General features: G+C 40.3%; 1 protein-coding gene across 14 annotated transcripts in view; it reads left to right on the top strand.

Annotated features, from left to right (window-relative positions):
- Positions 1 to 15,409, top strand: part of EPB41L3 (erythrocyte membrane protein band 4.1 like 3) — a 96,810-nt gene extending 81,401 nt beyond the window's left edge. For 3 of the 14 annotated variants that reach the window (XM_084219364.1, XM_084219357.1, XM_084219363.1), the window contains exons 13-24: positions 833 to 898; positions 1,374 to 1,565; positions 4,813 to 4,887; positions 5,300 to 5,401; positions 6,152 to 6,880; positions 7,394 to 7,522; positions 8,041 to 8,433; positions 9,469 to 9,600; positions 10,033 to 10,131; positions 11,207 to 11,287; positions 11,553 to 11,669; positions 12,906 to 15,408. In XM_084219364.1, the coding sequence (XP_084075490.1) occupies positions 833 to 898; positions 1,374 to 1,565; positions 4,813 to 4,887; positions 5,300 to 5,401; positions 6,152 to 6,880; positions 7,394 to 7,522; positions 8,041 to 8,433; positions 9,469 to 9,600; positions 10,033 to 10,131; positions 11,207 to 11,287; positions 11,553 to 11,663 (2,109 nt within the window). In that variant the 3' untranslated portion in view covers positions 11,664 to 11,669; positions 12,906 to 15,408. Of the gene's footprint in view, positions 1 to 832; positions 899 to 1,373; positions 1,566 to 4,812; positions 4,888 to 5,299; positions 5,402 to 6,151; positions 6,881 to 7,393; positions 7,523 to 8,040; positions 8,434 to 9,468; positions 9,601 to 10,032; positions 10,132 to 11,206; positions 11,288 to 11,552; positions 11,670 to 12,905 lie in introns of all 14 variants that reach the window. The other 11 variants (XM_084219362.1, XM_084219360.1, XM_084219366.1 and 8 more) reach the window with 10 other exon arrangements.
- Positions 15,410 to 20,941: the final 5,532 nt, after the last annotated feature.

Raw genomic sequence — 20,941 nt, 5'->3', positions numbered from 1 at the left:
TGCTGGGGCAATCCTTATGGTGTTGCTTTTGAAAATGAGCTCTGAAGTGGATGTGTGTGCCATTCCAGATGATAGGTCCTGAAAGAATATATACAGGCTAAATATGAAATAAAATTACAGAAATACAGAAAGGGACTATGGTTAGGGAAATAGTCTTTTAAGCAGATAAAATGTGCTTCTTTCTGTAGAAAGTGTTGCAAGTTGTTTGCCCATAGTGAGTTTATGCTGAGCTTTGCTTGTGGCCCAGATTATGTCCTATGTGTAAATTCTGGGATTACAGAATTCCAAAGCATTTGCTGTTGCTGTTCCGTCCTAGACTAGCTGCGACCTTGGTGAGAAGGTGCAACTGCTGCTCTATAAATAGAGATTTATGAATGTGGAGTGTAGCAATATTTATAAAAGGAAGACGTTAACCAGCCCTTTGATAACAAAACACAAATTTGAGAAGTGGACGTTTTCTCTGAGTTAGGAAAACCGTGCAAAGCCAGTGTGTCTACTCCTTCTCCTTAAACCCTTAATGAGGAGAAAATGGGATTTTAACCTAGTGTGTACCTCTCACCAATGTTCCTAAAGCCTTCATTCGTACAAGTGGGTAAGGTGTTGTTTTCCAATCTTTCTCATGCTGGCAGTCGGATCAAGAGGAGGACGGAGATCTAAAGGCACAGGTACAGAAACAAAAGGTCTAGATGTTGCTCAGGTATCGATGTTGGAGGTGTTCGCCTCTTTCAGCATGTTACTGTCGGTTCTCTGTGAAGAAATGTGTAGAAACAGCATTTTGTATCCTTTCAATACTGTGTCCCTTACTTTTCCCTTTCTTTTTCACTTCTTTCAGAATAGTCTGATTAAGCGAATACAGGGTGAAAATGTGTATGTCAAACATAGTAATCTTATGTTAGAGGTTGGTATTGGTATATACCAGTGCATGTACGTACATGTGTGTTAGTTTTAGTGGTAAACTGTGGATCTGCACTATGATGCATGAACTGTGTACTCCCACTTGCTAATAGATTATTTTTTCTCTCAGATTATGATGACTCCTCTAACTTGTACTATCAATATCGATATATGCGTGTGCCTATATGTGTGTGCCTCCACGCGCATATGTATGTTTGTTTGGAGCCTCTTTATCAGGTGCAAATTACAGCAATATGGATAGGCTCTTTAAGAGTGTATTTAGACTCACTTGTACGAGATATGCTATGCTGTTCTCTTTCAAAATGCCACATTTTCACAGAGTGTTGTGTTAGTGCTGTGCTCCCCGGCTCCCTGAGCTGTTACTTCCCTCTATACTAACCAAGCTGTGTGTTTTGGCTCTAAAGTGTGGTTGGCTTAGGATGTATCACAAACTGCTCTATTCTTTTAAAACTGTCTAGGATCTAGACAAAACCCAGGAAGATCTGATGAAACATCAGACCAATATAAGCGAGTTGAAACGCACCTTCTTGGAAACCTCCACAGAAACGACTGTGTCTAATGAGTGGGAGAAGAGGCTTTCCACATCTCCCGTTCGGCTTGCAGCAAGGCAGGAGGATGCTCCTATGATTGAACCACTAGTGCCTGAAGAGGTCAGCGTGAGCTGAAAGGCTTCATTATGTATTTGTCTATGCATTTTTACTTATAGCAGCTCTCACTAGATTAGAGGCCAGTCCCTGCTTGCAGGCACTCCCCTTTCTCAGGACGCAGGCTCTAGCAGCCAAGATGGGAGGAAGAGCAGATACCATAAATATATACATATATAAATATATGTGTATATAGAGAATTAAATTCACTGGAAGCCGTGTGGCAGAACTGGGTCTCTCTGAGGGTGCAAAATACAGGCGTTGTTACAGGTTCACTGAGCTTGAGGAAGTCCAGCCATGTGTGAAAGAAACCATGAAAGTGATGGAGAGAAAATTTAAACAATGGTGACTGGTTGGGAGAAGGGGTGTAGTGAGACAGGTGGGGGCTATGGTGCCAAGCTTGAAAAGAAAATACAGAACATAGGGCAGAACTCTCAGTCTCTGAAAACAGGGAAGTAATAATGATGATAATTAGACCTTCTTGGCCAGTTCCATAAGGAACCTGATGGTTGCTGCAGTCTGCTGGAGGCTGTCATTGAAGACCCAATGCAGATTGCTAAGTGTCTGCATTTTCCTGCAGTGTGCGTGTGTGAAAAAATCTTGCTCACTGTGCAGTCTTGAAGTGCTTGTGAGAAACTTGCCACTTTAAAAGCTGGGGTTTACTTGATCTGTAGGTGGATAAGGACATGTAGGGGTAGCAAGGCAACATTTGTGCTGCAATAAAATACATAGTGCAGTGTCTTAAGTCCAGTGGAGCAGAAAGAAATAAGCTTGTGTGGTCTGCCTGAAAGTTTTTTTTTTTTATTATTCTATTAATAATGGATATCTAGTTTCTGTCTCACGGGAATTATCTTTATGGGTTCCTCTCAGTTTTAGCATTAGAAACCAGTAAAAGGTCATGAGATTTTTTTCTGTGCCCACAGCACTGGTGTAATGTTGTAGGGAACTCAGTAAAAATTGTCAGGAAAGTGTAAATTGAAAGAGTGTTCTACTTTCTCACCTCAGAGGTTGGTGTTGCAGAGCCATAACTCTGGGGAAGGGCATCCCTGGAGGCATGCAGGTTGCAAGTGTCAGCTTTTCCTCACAGGGAAAGGCATATTGCCAAGGAAAGGGGTTTCACCTCCACCTCCTCTCCCTCATTATAGCCAGTGGCTGTGGTGGCACCAGATGTGCATTACTGTGGCATTCAAGTTGCATTACAATACATAAGAAAGCAGGCAGTGTGCTCAAGGCTTCCCTTTTGAGGGACCACAGAGGAGTTTTAGTGTTGCTCCTACTGCCTTGTTCAGGAATCATAACAGACCCTACAAACAGGTTGGTTTGATTGTAGTTAATAATAAATGTTTATCCTTCTAAAAATTAAAATTGTAAGTACAATGAACAGGATGCATTTATCATAATAAATGTGTAAGAAACTGTTGGAAAGGGTGGCTAGCTAAGCCTGAATCAGAGGATTACAAGATGAAGCAAGCCTAGCACCACCCTGTTTGTTTATTATCTTTATTACTTTAGGAATGTAATAAACAGTTTTAATTAAAACATACAAGCAGTATCAAAGCATTACAGAACTATGTAGGCTTCACTCTGAGGAAACACATCCGAATTTAACCATTCATTTGGAAAGTAAACGCTCAAGAATTATACATGCATCTAAGTAATACATCTGTTTCACAGAACCTCTTCCAAATGGAGGTATTTCTGTGGAAAATTACGAGCAGACTTGAGCTATCAGAGCCTACTGAGGCAACTTCTGCTGTAGATAATACCTGGCCATTCCTTTGGTCCCAGTAAGTGACATGGTTTCAGTTCACATGTCCTGATGAGAGGGGATTTTTTTCAGGAAAAAGCTGAAGCCATCACTAGGTCAAAATCAGCACCTTGATGTCTACTAAGAAATGCAGAGGCAGTCAAGATAGTGTAGTGCCTTCTGCTAGTCAAAGAAGTTACACATTATCCACTTCAAAAATATCTTCAGTGCTGTTGCCTGTAGCTCCTTTTATAATAGAACAAGAACAAAAGAGAAGATATGTATTTCCAAAATGTGATCTTTGAGCACGTGGCACCTGAGTGTCTGGTCAGTAGGACTCCAAACCACTGGTCGCCGCTTGGTTTCTTAGAACAGATGGGGAAATAATTTGGTTTTCCTTAGTAACAAAAAATATAGTTTTAAACATCTTCCAAGATGGTAGCCAGATAGCTATAGAACATGAAAGCCATCATATTGACAAAGTCCTTGGCAGTGTTTAATCTGACCTAAACTGGATGAAGCAAACACTTTAGGAATAAAGGAGTTGTGCATCTCCTCACAGTCAGGGAGTTGAACCATCTATCCCTTTCTAGTTTCATATTTCTCTTTAAATTTCTATCTTTCCTCTTGAGTATATATACCCTTTTATCATGCCAGTCATAGGACTTCCATTGGCAAATCTATTGAGGATAGTATTTAGTGAAGTCACTGGAAAGGGTTTGGCAAGAAACCCATTTTGCTCTGCAGGGACTTACTTTCTCTGGCCAAATGACAAGAGTGGCCAGCCCAGAAGGTGGCCTCAAAAGCCTTGGGAAATTGAGTCTTACCTACATTTAGCATTTTCCCAGTTGTCCAAGATAGAGAGATACTCTTACTATTCTCATAGCGCTGGGAAAGCGCTGATGGAACAAAAGTGAGGAGATTTCGGTGTCACCCTACAGGATAGTAGAGCAGCAGTTAGCTCACTCTGTAGGAAAACTGCTCCTAAGGCTTCCAATACCATCAGGGAAAAAGGGAGAGCTGAAATCATGGCTGGCATACCTTCTGCCTGCTTCAGCAGAGAGGGCTGCAAACTCAGGAGGGAGCCTAGCCCAGAGTGAAGGTGCAGGGGCCTGTTCTGGGCTATTGGTGGAAGTTGTGTGAGCTAGCATCAGCCCCAGTTAAGTGAATTATATGAAATGAAACAAACACAGTGCTTCCACACTTGGGTCTTACTCAGCTTAGTGGGTTTTGTGCTACACTTGTGCATACCATTTCTATATTCATGGCTCCTTTGCATTCGCCATAGAGAGAGACTGATTGCAGTTCTCATTGGAAACCTCTGTGCTGCAAAATGATTCTCTTTAGTTCTGTTTCCTAATTTTCCATGAGATTAATAGTATAGTATATATGAGTATATATAGTATATATTAATATATAGTATATATTAATATATAGTATATATTAATAGTATAGTATATATGAGTATAGTATATATACTAAAATCATTTATTCCCCTGACATTAGACCAAAGAAGAAACAGAAAAATCAGAAAAACTCATATTTTTGCAGAAGGGAGGTACTACATTCCTTGAAATGCAGGTAAAAACAAACAATACTTCGTTGAAATGCAGTCAGAAAGGATGGCAATGATTTATTATTTTATTATCTTTTTCCTTTCCAAGCTCTCCCTTTTCATATTTTTTTATTGTTATTGTTTAATAAGTTCCAGGCAGAGATATAATCTGGAGACCAAATTCTAAGGAATGGGTCCTCTCCAGAGTTTATGGCTTCCTAATGGAGACTGATTTCTCTGCCAGTTAGAAACCTACTTGCACGGTGCAGTTTGGATGCTGTTTGCAGTTTGCATGCATTTCCAGCATAAACCTCACTGAGAACGTTACGGTGAATGAGGCACTTCTGTCACGAGAATGCGTTTCCTTTATATTGTCAACTGAATTTAGATTATGCTGAGTGATGGTGAACTTTATATTTTTATTGGTTTTTCTATTAGCCAAGTGTGATAGAGAAGAAGCTGCAGGAAGGAGAATCTGCTGGCACTTTGGTTACTTCTCATCAAATCATTATCCAGAAAAGTATCCCATCATCCCTAGAGGTTATTTTTAATTCATTTGATTTTAAGCTACATCATTTGCTTAGTTAAATACAGAAGTTATGGTCTTAAAGTCAAATAACTGGATGCTGATTGCAGTCAAAGCAAATCACATAGCACATTTGCATGAGGAGGAAAAAAGATGCTGCAATTAAGTTTCATTCAGAATTTTTAGTAGTATGCTTAGTTTATACAGTTTACTGTATTGTGCTTCTCTATTTAAACAATCCTGAAGGGTGTTGATGTTCTAATGAAAACAAGGAAAGTCAGTGCAGGCTACATACAGAAGAGTACTATTCTAAAATGGCATCAACAGCATGTTTGTAACAACTAGGGTACAGTTGAATGGGCTTATTTGCCCTATTTTTGTAATTTGGTTTTGACTGTAGCTTTGTGAACCACTGCAATATGTGTTTTTTAACCCCAGGTTGATTCCAGTCACCTGTCATTATAATTATGTCCTGACATGCAGTTTTGTTTCAAACAAATACAGAAATAGTGTGGCAAAAGTGATATTTTTGGGTCCATGTTATGTGGACCTCTGAAGAGAGAGAATACACAAAGAAATCATATTTTGCCTAAGGTGATTTTATTTATTTGCTTGATAACTGCTCTAAGAGGTACAATGCTAGAAGTTACTATATGCTTTCAGAAAAAGCAACATGATTTCTTAAAAGTCTTCATAATTTAGTGCTCCTGAAGTACAGATAAACCTGCAGATATTCTAATTTAGCTTTTATATCTCAAATATAGGGCACTGAGGATTGGGTTATTATAGACAAAATACCCTCTGAGGTAGTTGATGGTGAATCGGAAAAAAATCTGGCATACAAAGTAGTGACTGTGAGCAGTAAAACTGCCTTTCCACCTGAGATATTAAAATCCAGTACCGTTCTAATGCAGAGCTTTGAGGACTTGGAAAGTGAAATACAATCCAATGAGGAGAATAAGCAGAAAATGTTCACCCTAGGAAAGTCCTATGATACCGTATCTGGGAAAATTGTAACCATGACAAGTAAAGCTAAAGAGGGCGAGAAAGCAGTACAGCCTTCAGGAGAAACCTTGCAAAAACTGGAAAGGGAAGTTCAAGAATCTGTGAAAATTGTTCCAATAGTGGCCAAGTATGAAGTCCTCAAGCCTGTCACTGATGAGAAAGCCAGGCGGGGATCTGATGTGCAGAGCACAAGAAGAAAGCTGTCTGACTCTCTGACACCCATAAAGGAAGCAGAATCTCAGTTGCAGAGTCCTGAAGAGGAGAGTTTGAAAAAGACACTAAGGATGGACCAGGATTTGCAGTTACTTGGTACACTGGAAAGCTTACAGCTTGGCAAAACAGAAAAGCACCTTGGCGGAGAAGCTGTAAAAGCAGGGGCGTTTGCCCGGACAGATAAGAGCCTGTCTGAGTGGAGATATTCCAGAGAACAGCCATTTACCATTGCTACTGCTCACTATGTTACTGAGTCGTCTGCATCAAGAGTAGTGGTAACAAGTGGCTTTGACTTCACGCCACGATTTAAAGATAAAAGCATGACTTTTTTTAGGCAATCCCTTCACACCACCCTAGCTTTGAGTTCTCTTGCTGCTTGGCTTTATGTTGACAGCAGCCAACCCGGCTTATTTTTTTTCTCTCATACTTTGAATCCGTCTCACAGTCTGAAGCAGACATTATATAAGGCTTTCAACCTTTCCGGTTTATGTACTGAAATTCAGTATTGCTGCTGTGGCTTGTTAATAAAAGGAAAAAAAAAAAGGTTTGCTTGAACCAGCAAAACGCCAATGCTAACAACTACGCTTTGTAATTATTGCTTACTACAGCCATTATAAATTCGCTCTGATTTATTTTCCCATTCTTTTCCTGTTTCCAACCTCTCCGTGCCCCTGCAACCTTCTCTCCTTTTCCTCCTTCTCCGCCTCTGGTTTTGGCAATTAATATGTCTGTGCATATGGGTCTGCCTTTTGTTCTGTGTATGACTCTACATTTCTTTGTCTATTTAGACTAAACAGTCCACCAGTGAAAAAACCTTGGATGGTTCAGATATCTTCACTTTAATAGAGTCTGCCAGAAAACCAACTGAGTTCATAGGAGGGGTTACTTCTACTTCTACTTCCCATACCTGGGCTCAGGTGGCTGCTTGATTCCCTCCATCGATGTCATAACCATGCACCAATTACTTTTGCTTTTCTCTTATTTTTTTGTTTTTTGCACAATATGGAACTGTACAACTAATGCATGTATTCATGTGTGTTTTCTTTTGATTCAATGGACAACAACAGAAGCTTCACCAAAAAGGAAAAAAAAAAAAATCAACGACCAGCTTTTCTTTCATTTCATTTTATTTTGGTCATTTTGTGGGGTGCTGTATTTTGCCTTTGTAAAACTCACTCAAAAATACCAAAGAGAAGAACACCGACATTGAAATTTCTTTTCACTTTTAAAAATTTTGCTTCTTGTTTTGTTTTCCATTTCCACTATACTGATAACATCCTGAGAACAAAAATCCATGCAACTTGGGAGAAATAACTTGGCAAAATATAATGCCCATTTTTTTAAATTTATGTTCACAGTACATTAATCTTGGGCACTACTGCAAACAGTGTTGTCTGCTTCTGATGCTGAGGGTTTTTTTCCTCCTTCCCTGCAGAGAATAGACACAACGACGTCTCAGGAGATAACTTCCAGTGACATGAAGCAAGCAGTTCAGCCGGATCAGGATACAGTGCAGAAGGTTGTACAGGAGACTGTAGTTGTCAAGGAGAGACATGGGATGGAGGTGCATGCAGGCGGGGATCCTGCTAAAGTGGCCGGACTTACGCTGGATGCCCAGGCTGAGGCAGCGTCGGCGGTGGCTGCCGGCGTGAAAGGGAAGGAGGGCTCTGCTGGGACTGAGGGGGCGAAGGAGGAAAAAAGGGAGGAGGCTGGGAAAGCCCTAACCAAACAGGAAGGAGTCGCTGCCGCTGCTTCGTGTGAGCAGGCGGAGGAGCACAGAACAACAGTCCAACTTTCAGAGTCTTTGGAAAGAAAACCTCATTTTGAGGTAACTTGTTGTTAAATTGGTCATGTCTGTGCTGAATTGTGAATGTAGGCAATAGTAGGCTAAGTTAATTCCTGTCATTGAAAGTAAAGTGTGCCCAGATTGTATGATTGCACTTTTACAGAGAGCAGGGTTTTTTCTCCTCTTATTTCCTCCTTGCATGTCACCTGCAAGGCTTGCTGCTGGTTTCAATCACTAGTAAAATGCCATGCAGGTTTTACTTGTAACTGCTTTTCATGCTGCAGAGAAATACCAAATTTCATGGCATTTTATACAACTGATAGCAAGATCAGCTGGCATTCTGTTTGGGAAAGTCCATCAAGGTTGGCAAAGTTAACGTGTCCCCGAAGACAGGAAACAGATTGTTTTTTCCATGCTTGGTGCAATTATAAATAAGTGTCCTGTGTCTTAGACCAGGTTCCTTATCTTAGCCCCATTAGTAGAATTTCAAGAGCTGTTTTGTGCAGGGCTTTTTCCCCAGAGATAAAAAGACTAAGCCTGGACAGAATTCATTCTCTTGTCATTTTAAGAAGATGTAGAATCACAGATTCTCAGAACAGTTGAGGCTGGAAGGGCCCTCTGGAGGTCATCTGCTCCAATCCCTGATCAGACAGGGACATCCAGAGTGAGTTGCTGCCCAGGACAATGTCCAGAGAACCTCTGAGTATTTTCAAAGAAGGACATTCCACAATATCCTTGGACAACCTGTGCCAGTGTTCAGTCACTCTCACAGTGAAAAAGTGTTTCCTGACATTCTCAGGGAACCTCCTGTTTTTCAAGTTGTGACCATTGCCTCTTGTAGTACTTAGAGCATTTTGGACTTTGTTTTCATAAAAACCAGGGAAGTTGCCAGCATTATATACATGAATGTACCACTGTAATTAAGAGAATTTTCTCTTCTTTTGGTTTTTGTTGTTGTTGTTGTTAAATGCAGAACACTTTTTAGTTATTCTTTCTTTGCCCCAAGCAAAAGAAATTGTTCTGAAAAACCATAAGCTTTGCTGAATGTTCCAAGTCCTTCTTTTTTTGTTCACGCAGTCGCCAGTTGTGAAGACTGAGACTATAAGTTTCAGCAGTGTTCCCTCTGCTGGGGAAACCCTTGAAATTTCAACAAAGGAAGTGCCAGTAGTCCATACAGAAACAAAAACCATTACATATGAGTCTTCTCAGGTAAGAGAAATTCTGCAAAAGACATGGTCTAATTTAATGTGCCTTTAAGGAACCCATTTCTTCACCCATCTTTAAGTGTATGCTTTAGTGTGAACTTTTCTAAGCTTTTCAAGTATTAAATATTAGCATGAGGAGGATGTACATAAGAATAACTTACCTGAGGGTCACTCTCATGTCCTGGTTTTCCAGAACATTGATGAAACTGCAGGTTTAAAATATCTGTCTTCTCATCTGTGCTTTCAGAGTGGACGGACAGCCTCCACATGCACAGAGAAATACTGACACATGGTCACCCTAATAGCAGTTCTTCCCTACCATAAGATACTCAATTTATGAAGAACTGTAGAAATTGGGAAGTTTAACAGTCCAGTTCTTGATTCCCTGTGCTTAGGATCGTTTCTTTGGTGACTGGTTTTCTCTTCTGGTTTCTAGGTGGATTGCAGTGCTGACTCTGAACCAGGGGTATTGATGAGTGCACAAACGATCACATCTGAAACCACCAGCACTACAACTACTACACATATCACCAAAGTGAGTCCTCAGAAAATAGGGAGCTCCTTTTTCACCAGGGTGTATGCTATCTTAGCTTTGGTTCTGATTTATTTCAGAAAGGGAACACATTCTGTTATTCTCTTGACAAAATGTTGTAAATTTACCATAAATACTTGTCTTTATTCACCTGTCTTTGGCTATGCTGAGTTGATTAACACATCATCCAATGACTTGACATGAATCCTAAACCCTTAAGGTATGTCTATGCAAGCACAAAACCTTGCTGTACAGAAGCACTTGATTTAGCTGCAAATGCTACCTGGAACTGGAAAGAGTTACTGTAACCACACTGGCATCCTGGAAGGAATAACTTGTCTGAACATGAGGCTCCATTGACATGGCTATGCCTTTCAGCCCTGAGATTAGCACTGCACAGTGTTGAAAGCACATAGTGAATCTATATCCTGTGGCCATATCAGGACTTTCAGTCAGGTCCAACACCTTGGCTGTGTTTCTGGGTGGTACCCTGAGGAACTTGCCCACAGCCAGGCCAAAAGCTCATCTGCACAGACAAACCATGCTGTGTCTTCCAGGTTCTAAGGTAGCATTTAAATAACAGTTCCTCCCTAAACAGAAACTCTCTTAGTGCTGTGACAGCTCTCCTACCAGTATTCACTGAGAACAGGATTTCATCTTCCTGCAGTGAAGTTCCCCCATTAGTAGATGGGCCATACAAAGGAAGGCCATGCCACCCCATATGCCTTTCTGAAGCAAGCAGTTGGACCTAAATAGGTCTGAATATGGAGCTGTCTGTATTCCCATTCTGTTTTTCATGGGAAAGGTTTGCCCTTTTGGACATACAAACATCTCTCTTGATGCATGTGCAGACTGACTCAAATTATAAAATTACCTGTGTTGAAAGGACATCTCGAGGTCATTAGTCCATTCAGAGCATTCAGGCCAACTCCAGAGCTGCTCACTTGCGGTCCAGGTTGTCCCCTCTTTGAGCTGCTTCGGTCCAGTCATGAGAGGGTTCCTGCACTGATCATTCTGGGGATGAGTGTCAGCACTCTAAAGTGAGTTACTGACATGCCTTTTTGTCCCTCCCATCTAGACTGTGAAAGGAGGCATCTCAGAGACAAGAATTGAAAAACGAATAGTCATCACAGGAGATGCAGATATTGATCATGATCAGGTAAAATCTACAAACTGCTGTAAAGACTACCCTGAAGACTGCAAAAGAGAACATTTCTAAACATTGCTTTGACAGATATTATCCATACTGGCATGCCTTAATTAAACTGGAATAGTAGTTAAATCAGTGATGGTATATTTCATATTTTAATCATTTTCCTCATTTGTAAATTGTGTAATATGTCATGAATCTCTCCACCTTGCTATTGATCATGCATGTTCCACCTCCTTTTTGTTTTTGCCCTTCTGTGGTTTCCTTGGGATAGGCGCTGGCTCAGGCAATTAAAGAAGCCAAAGAGCAGCACCCTGACATGTCAGTGACCAAAGTAGTGGTACATAAAGAGACAGAAATCACACCAGAAGATGGGGAGGATTGACCACAGGTAAGAGGACCAGATGATTTTCCTAGGCATTTACTGGGCTGGCATGTTGCAGATGTTGTTTTCCTACCATATTTCACCTTTAACTCTTCACTTTCTCTCACTGGCATTTTCAAGTTGCTGGTTATCAGTTCTGATATTTGAAAGTAAACCACATTTAGCTCTAGACATCTGCCTTCACTAAACAGTGCCAGCTGGAGAAAGAGAAACTACTCATTTGCTTTCGTTGGCACTCTGAAAAGTCCTCATTGTCCATGCTTTGTTATAGTCTAATTTTCTACTTCTGAAGTCATAAAAAATCTGTTGTCTGCTTTTGTGTCATTTAAGAACAAAACCAATTTGTTCTTAAAGGTGTGCATTTTTGTTTAAAAATGCCAAGGGAAAAAACCTACAGCTGCTTTTTAAATGTCTTGTGCAGATATGTTAAAAATTATGCTTCAATTCCCAACTTGCAAAGATATGGTCCAACTTGCTTTTAAACGCAGTGAATTAGTTTGTCGGTATTTGGGTGTCTTGGCTTTCTTGTACCTTTTAAAGAACATTTAATGTTTTAAAGCAGCATTGTTTATCAGGATGAGATGATAATGCAGCTTTCCTCGCGTCTAGCTTTTTCTCAGCAAAGGCATGCTCTCCAATAGTGGCTGGCTAAACAGACGTCTCAATATTCCTATATTTATTCTGTGTGCAGAAACATGTCATGCATACTAACCTGCTATGCAAAAGCTCTTAATGCCAGCACCATTGCACAAATTGCTTTGAATGCTGTATGCAGAAGGGGAAGAAAAAGCTGCTTGTCAGATTTGTTGAATCGATAGCAGCATTTTATTCTTAAAACAATATGTATTCCCTAGCACTTGGTGTAAGTAACAGAGTATAATGCACAGCACCTTTTGAAGCTCTTTGGCTCTCCTGCTTTTGGATATACAGACCCTAAAGAAAACTGAATTTCAGTGTCAGTTATTTATTTGGAAGATGGAACCAGTCACTAAGGAGTGAGTAGCTGTGATTCTTGTGGTATTCTGCTAATTGTTTCAGAGACAGCTTAATGTGGCTTGCTTAAAAGTCTATTGATGTCACTAATTCTTTCCATTGGCGTCAGTGGACTTTGGATATGGTCCAAGTTGCTTATAGCGGGATATGCCATTTTCAAACAGCTTTTCTTGTATGAGCAAATTGACAAAATCTCTTTTGCAAAGGAGTACTTGCTGTGAATAATTAACTCAGTTCTCTTTTCTGCAGGAATAACCTAGAATGCATATGAATCCAGACATGCATACCAGTAGGAATACGAGAACCTATACGGAGTCTCAGTTCCAACCTGACTGACTTGTATCTGTCTATGGAAAATTTCAGTACAGAAGAATTGATCTTGACCGTTAATAAAGAAACTGGCAGAGATACCTTCCCATAGAAAGCAATCTGAATCAGCAGCAGTTAAACAATATTGCATGAAGCAACAATAAAATTACAGAAAAGCAGCATTTTTAATTTTCTTAAAATGTCTAAGTTTTCAGCTTTACCTGCACGTTCATAAACAATATAAACAGTGATCTCATGTAACACATAAACAGTTCATGCCTTTCACAGTTTCTGAAAGTCTAAACTAATTAAAATTTGTTAGGTGGCAAGCCTTTTGTTTACGGATATTGTAAATGAAGATTACCCCGAAAATGCTAGAAGCTGTATAGGTACTGTGTATAATGTTTTACCACACATTAGATGTGCCAATAACACAGTTTATTCAGTAAACAACTTGAATCTTATATTTGTTTCATCTGGTTTTATTACTGCCCCATAAATGATGATGAATCTTTACTCTTATCAAAACATATAAATGCTTACAAAGTGTGCTTTGTATACCTGACTGAATACCTTATGAGGTAGTAATGATTTTAGTATATTAACTTTAATGATTTTTGTCAGCATTGTTCAGAGTCAGCTTCCAGTCACCCTTCACAGATCCTAACCTTGTAAATTATATGTAGTTATTTTGGAGAAAAAAAAAATCTGTATTTTACTTAGTTTGCAGCTTTAGAAAATTATTAATCTGAAATAACCGTGATGGTTTTCTATTGATTTCCCTTTTGTTCTCAGAGGAAAAAAAAAATCTGTTTGAGAATCTGGTCAGCATTTACTATCTAGTTCTGAGTCAAGCCTTAACCTGTACAGAACGTCCACTGAAAACTCGCTAGTGTCCAGCTCTAATACCCACGGAAGGGATAGCGTCCATTACACTGTCAGCTGCATCACAACACATGGTGAATGTATGTTTCTGCATAGTGAAATAAAAGTGGTAAATGCATCTGAAATCGTATTGTTCTGTGTCTAAAAGCACCTAGTGGTCCTTAGTATTCAAAACGTCAAAATGTTATGTTTGTTAGACACCACCGGTTTCACTCATGTGCACAGTAGATGTGTTTTGTCTCCATTGGCTGACACTGCACTGTGCAGACAGTGGGAGTTAGCGGAGAATCCAAAGGGATGACAGTGTTCACCTTTGGGCATATGATGTTTGCAAAGGAAAAGGACTGTTTGGTTCCTTCTGTTTTCTCTGGTTGTGTAACATTTCGCCGAAGCTAAATGAAGAATTTTGTTGTTGCTTAGAAAGTAAAGGCCAGTAGCGCTTGATCCAGATCCACTCTCTTTTTGTACTTTGGCTCTGAAACATGGATACAATTCTCTTTAAAGCAGTATTACTTATTGGTTCCTTTCTTTTTTTGTTTTTTTTTTTTTTTTCTCCTTTGCCACATCTCACTGACGCCCCCCTGGTAGTTTAAGAGAAATTTGTAACAATTAGTTCACCCTTCAATCTGTATTTCCTTGCAGGATTGAAAGGCAATGGGTACAAGCAGACTTTTCAGGACATAAAGGGCCAAATTTGCCCTTCGTTGTTTACACGGGGCTCCCTCCCATTGAAGTCAATGGATTTGCCTTCAGTGGAGAGCAGGATTTGACCCAGTGACTTGTTAATAAATGTTTATTTTCATAATTTAGAAAGAAAAATAGTATATATAGAGAGAATAACCTGTAGATAATAATTAAAAGTAATATCCCAAGGCTTTTAAAGCTTTGCCCTTAGTCTCCAAAACATCTTCCTTCCACCAGCCATTCTTCATGCCTTTAAATCTGGAGTGCTAACAATGTAACCCCTCCCTGCCCCACCGTCATTGTTACCTCTTGCCTAATGACCAAGCAAAGCTGACGGTCTGTTGTGATCTTTGATGGCCCTCTCCTCCTCCTCCTCCTCCTCCTAGCCCAAGACCATCTCTGTTCTCATCCCCCTGAGTGACAGTAGGCTCAGCTCTCTGCTGCAGCTGGTGCCCAGTGGCAGTCGGGGCTGGAAGAGGTCCTCACCCTGTCTTGGCCGGTGGCACACCAGGTCCTCGCTACTGCATCAGGAGTTTAAAAATAGACTCTGAAGCCATATTGATCCTCCTTCAGGTGCCCCTCATGTTGTCAGCTAAGAAACAGCATTGTATTACCTCAGAGAGACACGAGGCGATCGCACAGCCTTCTCTCCAGAGTTAGCATTATATTTTAGCATGGCTTGAGGAGATTGTACTCTGGTGACCCTGCACAGTATGTACGCTGTCTAAAGATATTGCATTGTAGGAAGTTAGTCTCCTTAGAAAGGACACTCACCACTAAGATACTGCCTAAGTGCATATAAACTATGAGGAGATGAGAGTGGACAGGCAAGGACATCTCAGTGCCACTGTTTGTAGTAGACCCTTGTTTGGGGGATGGTTCCTGGAAGTTATAGCTTTGGTTTTTGTTAGAAACTGTTTCTTGGGTTGTCTGCCTAATGCTGTGCCACATGAAATAAAGAGCACCTGCCTGTTTCTACCAACCATCTTTTGTCTCCGTCTCTTCTCATTTGTTGTTGGTCTTTGTCTGGCTTCTCAACATGAACCAGCCTGGAACACAAACCATCAGTGTGTTACTTGTGGACAGCATTGCCAACACAGACACCAGCTCGGGAGCCAGCCTTACTTGCTACAACTGGAATCCCAGCTTCAGTCCTGAGAGAGCTGACTACTCTGAGCCTTTATGGTAAGGGCTTTGCACACCAGGCAAGAATGGGCATAGCCAGTGACCACAGCAATAGTGACCATTGCACATACAGAAAGAGTGAATACATCACCCTGACATTTTTAAAGGCTGTTTGGAATTCCTTAACATTTATGCCCCTAAAGTTTTTTAAGTCTCTTTCATCACAAATGGCAAGTAGTGGTTTTTCTGTTCTCAAGCAAATATAAAAAACATTTAATGAGCTTCTAAATCCATATACTAAATCAAAGCAAGGGTTTAACAGCTTAGCCTTATTTCTTCCCAGAACAGATTTAGGCAGTTGGTGAGATGATGTGCTTCAGCTGCACAACAATTTGTATCTGCAAAAATGATAGCTCTTGATAAATAGTTCTTCATGGCATATAAATTGGACATTGAGTCAAGGCTTCAGTTTGTCAGTCACACTGGCAAGTCTTGCTGCAGGTTTCTTTCCTTACACCAGAACAGCCCTTTCAGTCAGATCAGAAAACCCATTTACAAGCTTCACCTTTACATCTTCACAGGAATTAAGGATGAGATAAAGAAATACATTCCCCTTTTTTATACTGGAGCAATAATGGTCAAGATTCTTCAGAACTAAGAATCAAATCATTATTTTTAATAATGTTTCCTATTGAAGGTCGGTGACATGCCTGAGGCAATGCTGAGATCTCTTACAGTCCTATACAGATCCCAAGGTACAGTGGTGGTTTGAGGTATTGTGGATGGACTATGGCTGGACAAGTGGATGCCTTTGAGAAACACTTACTCAATTTCTTATGTTATTTTTAAAGAAAGAAAAATAAGCACTTTTCTTAAATCTATAGGCTCCAAAGACTATACCAATCTTACACTGCCAGTATTGGGTTTCTGTGTCTTTTGTCACTGATGTTATGCCACATCAGCAAAGTATGCCTGTGGTTGCTCCAGTGCCTCAGAGCAACACAAAATACCAGCCTTCCTAATTAAAATTCGGTCCTATCTTAAATGACTATTATTATTTATGCATCTTGTAGTTCCATCTCAAGGATTTACATATAGATAAACAATGGGACATAGTGTTGTTAGTTTTTCTATGAAAATATTTTCCATATGTTTCTGTATTCACTAACTGTAACCAGATTATTCCATTACCTTGGAATAATGTTAGCCCTTGTTCAGACTGTACATTAGTCTGGTTTATGCCTTTTGTTTCCACCTCCACCCTTTTTTCTGACTCCTATTCAACATCAGTCTTGCTCCTCAGCTGGAACTAATGGTTCCTGTAAAGGCTTCTGGAGCAGAATTTCAAAAATCCTTGTTTAAAGGGAAACCAATGTGCTCAAATTACACAAAAAAAAGTCAGCCAACTTTCTTCCATTATCTCATGTTCCCAAATTCAGCTATAACCTCCATAAATCAGTGACCTCACCCTTGCAGCTGAAATGACCATCACTCACTGTAAGTAGAATTAATGGCCGGTCTTTGAGCATGACTACAGTGACATAAAAGGGAAAAGAAAAATGAAAAAGAGTTCTGACACTGGAAATTGTTTTCCTTTTTAAATATCTCTACAGTCTACCAGCTCTACTTTCTCCAGTACAAAACTTAAATTACCGACCTTTTATTCTTGGGTGGGGTGGTTTTTTTTGTCCACAGTTGGCTTGGAATTTCTTTTCCATTTTCTAGAAATATCTTTGCTCTCTGCTGTGGTGAGGTGTACCATGACTCTTAACTTCTGTGCATAACCAAAGCTTGGGCAATGTCAACAAATAGGAGCTGCAGAAAAGCAGATCCCAGAACATGTGCAGCCTGAATTACAGCCCAGAGGGTGTGTTTGCACACAAGCCTTGCCTTACAGTGCACATGTAAAGTACTGGCTGTGTGTTACAGGGTGGATGGTCCTGGGTGGCTATAGTGTAAAAGACACAAGATTAGACAGAGCACATTAAAGGGCTCAGGGAAGGGTGTATCATAAAATGTACAAAAAGGCAAAGAAACAAATTAAAGCAATATATCTGAGTATACTAAGTAAATAATTAAGAACTTTCAAAGCCTTTTCCGGTAGGAAATGTCCAGCTAATACGATGTTTCCTTAAATCAAGGGTGTTTCTACCCAGATGTCCTTTCTCAGTGGATTTAGGAGGCTATTTCTCAGACATACTGGTTTTCTGGTCAAACAGTTGATGCATATGAAGGCTTCTAGAGGCGTTTATATTCCTGCAGTCCAATCTCCAATCAATATACAACTTGGACGGATGTGAATCATTTTATATAGTCACAGAGGTAGTGACAATTTAACCACTTATCATTAGAGCTCCTAAATCCTAAGCTATGGGACTAACACACACGTGCACACTTTACCAAAGAACATTATTTGTTCTAAGAGTATTTTGATTAAATCATCCCTGGATATCCATTAAACAACAGATTTTTGTTTTGGTTTGTTTCTTTCCATTCAAAATGCCATCTGGTGATTGACAAGATGTAACAAGATTTTTTTTCCTGCAATAGGATGAGATGTCAGTACAAGTACTTTTTGACATATCATTCTATAGAAAGGGAACAACACAAAAACACTGCAAGATATGGCCTGATATCACAGAAATAAATGACTGACTTGAATACCTGTGTGATATGTTTCTTGTAATGAGGACACATCTGCTTTCTCTGGGAATACAGCCTGTAATAGTTATCCCACCATTTCCCAGTTATTTTAAACTCTTTTTGTCCCTTCTTGCTTACTTTCATATTTTCCAACTTAACCCACCTGTGTTTGATCTGGCAGGCTTCTCTCTGCATCTTTTCTTCTTTCAACTTTTCTCCCAGCTTTTAAGCAAACTGCATCTGATGCTTCTCTTTCTATTAATTTTGCTGTTGCTTCTTACCACACCTATCAACTTTCTTTAAAGTCTCACTAATTCTCTGTCCTGCAGCCTTCCCAACTCATCCATAACCACTTCAACTCCTATAATGATGATACATTCAATCTTTAAGTGCATATTTTTTTGCTTTTATATCTCTCTACAAATTTCAGTCTTGGTTCATTTTTCTCATCCCTGGTGTCTTTCCCATGAGTGATTTTATCAAGCAGCACTCTCTGATATTTTTTTGTAGCCACTTTCTCCCTCTTCAACCTTCATCTGATCGCTTTCAACATTTGCTCATTTTCCCTCACATTGACACTTGGACCTTTCATGTTTTCTGGTCCATTAGCTTTGATGAGTTGTCATCTGCTTTCAGACCTTTCAAACCCCATCCCTACTTTCTCTGCTCCTCTTTCTGACCTGTCACTGAAAAGCATGCATGATAGAAATGCTGTAGTTTGCCTTCAGTACAGTAAACATTTTTTTCTCTAACAATATTAAACTACACTCTTCTATTTAAATAAATCCCACCTCCCAGTAAGGCAATCTCTGTGCTGCCTGTTGCTTCTACTTCTTTCTGCATGGACTCTTGCCCATACCTTCCAAGGAGAGCACAATTAACAAGCAGAATTACTATTACTGGCCTATCTACTTCCTCTTCATTCTCAGCTTGCCCTTTTCACAGCCATAGAAATATTTTGTCTACTTCAGCTCCTGACAGCCTCAACACATCCTCATGATTGCATCTCAAGGGATCTTTCTCCTCACAGTATCAATTTTATTTCCTAAATTTTTAGTTCCTCTTGTGGTAAAAATGTCTGCTTTGGTCTCCCCAAGTCTCAATATCACATCTAGGATCATGTTGTTGACATTATCTAGAACGGCTCTCTCCTGCTCTTGAGGCCAGCCTGTTTTCACCCATAAGAGATAGCACAGCAGCTCTTCTCCAGGCTCAGGCTCACGACCAGTACTTTTCTGTTGTCCCCCATTACTTGCCCTCTCTTTAGACACATTCCACACTTTTCTGTCTCAATCCTGTCCTCCTCTGTGCTCACTTAAGTCCTTCTGATTCTCTATCCACTCTTTTAGCAAAGGCCCTCCTTGTTTCAGTCCACTTTTCTGTGGAAACCTTTGGAGCTCATGGCGTGCATCCAGCCTTCCTTTACACTGCCTTGCAGTGATCTTGCCCAGGAATGTGGATTCAGCCAGCCCATATTTCTGTCTAACTTACTGAAAGGGTTAGTATTGCTTCTCTTCAAGAAATTTGTGCATATTTACAGCTGCAGCACTGTTTAGTAGAAACAGCTCTGTCATGTGTGTTACCACATTAGAACTCCTGTGTGAAGGCAAAATGGACATACCCCCAGGAAATGTGATATTTGTTAATGTATGAGAATAAAGGGGTAAAATCATTGCTATGTTGACAAATAAACTATTCTGGAATAAACTGCCAGTTTTATTTCCACTGATAAAAATGCCCATGACCCAATGGGCATCTTCACTGGGGCCCAGCACTGTAGTCTCTGAACTGGAGCTGGATTCTGCCTGATCTGCTCAGAGCAAGGGCTGAGGAACAGGACTGTTTCCTCCCATTCTAGTACACATGACCCCTACATAAACCTTAGGAATGCAGTGAAATGTTCGGATCCACGGAAGCCAGGCTGCTGTGACACAGGCTGAGCCAGTCAGGCATCCGCTCACTGATTACATGTGTCGGTGCAATTGTGCTGGAATGGTGCATCAACACCAGTCATGCTACTAAGCTCCCCTTCAGTGCATGTAGTGCTGCAGGAGGAAGATGGCATAGCAGAAGAGAGGCAGGCAAAGCACAGGCTCTGCCATAGCCTTGTGGGAGACAGAAACCTTGGCTGGCACCCTGCATGTTCCATCTGTGTCATGCAGTACATCAGTCACCCCAGCAATTAAAGCTAATGGATGTTGAGACAACTGTAGGCCCAACTGGCTACCTTCCCAAATGTTATCATTACATGTCCTTGTTTTTCCAGAAATATATGTACAATGTGGGAAGCTGATTCCAGTTTCTCCGGTGAAGTATGTTAATCTCCTACTGACAATTAACCCTGCAGTGTCAAGGAAGCCACCTGGGGCAGGCCAAACTCCATTGCTCCAATGATTTGGAACAAGGTGGGTTTTTTGTCAAAAGAGAACTAATTTGGCCAAAACAAAAAACCTTCCTTTCACAGTGATGTGAAAAAATCCCACCAACAGCCTTTTAAAAATTCCATTAAAAGCATCAGTATTGTTGATCTGTTATGGTGGCAAAATCAATTCCTTCACTTTGTATGATGGAACTTATTTTTGAGCCTGGGGAAGATGATACAACTGAAAACAAGGTAATTGGCAGTAGTTCAGGATCAA

The sequence above is a fragment of the Fringilla coelebs genome, assembly GCF_963513975.1.
Source record: "Fringilla coelebs genome assembly, chromosome: 1".
Classification (NCBI taxonomy): domain Eukaryota; kingdom Metazoa; phylum Chordata; class Aves; order Passeriformes; family Fringillidae; genus Fringilla; species Fringilla coelebs.
This window is presented reverse-complemented; position numbering and strand designations above follow the sequence as displayed.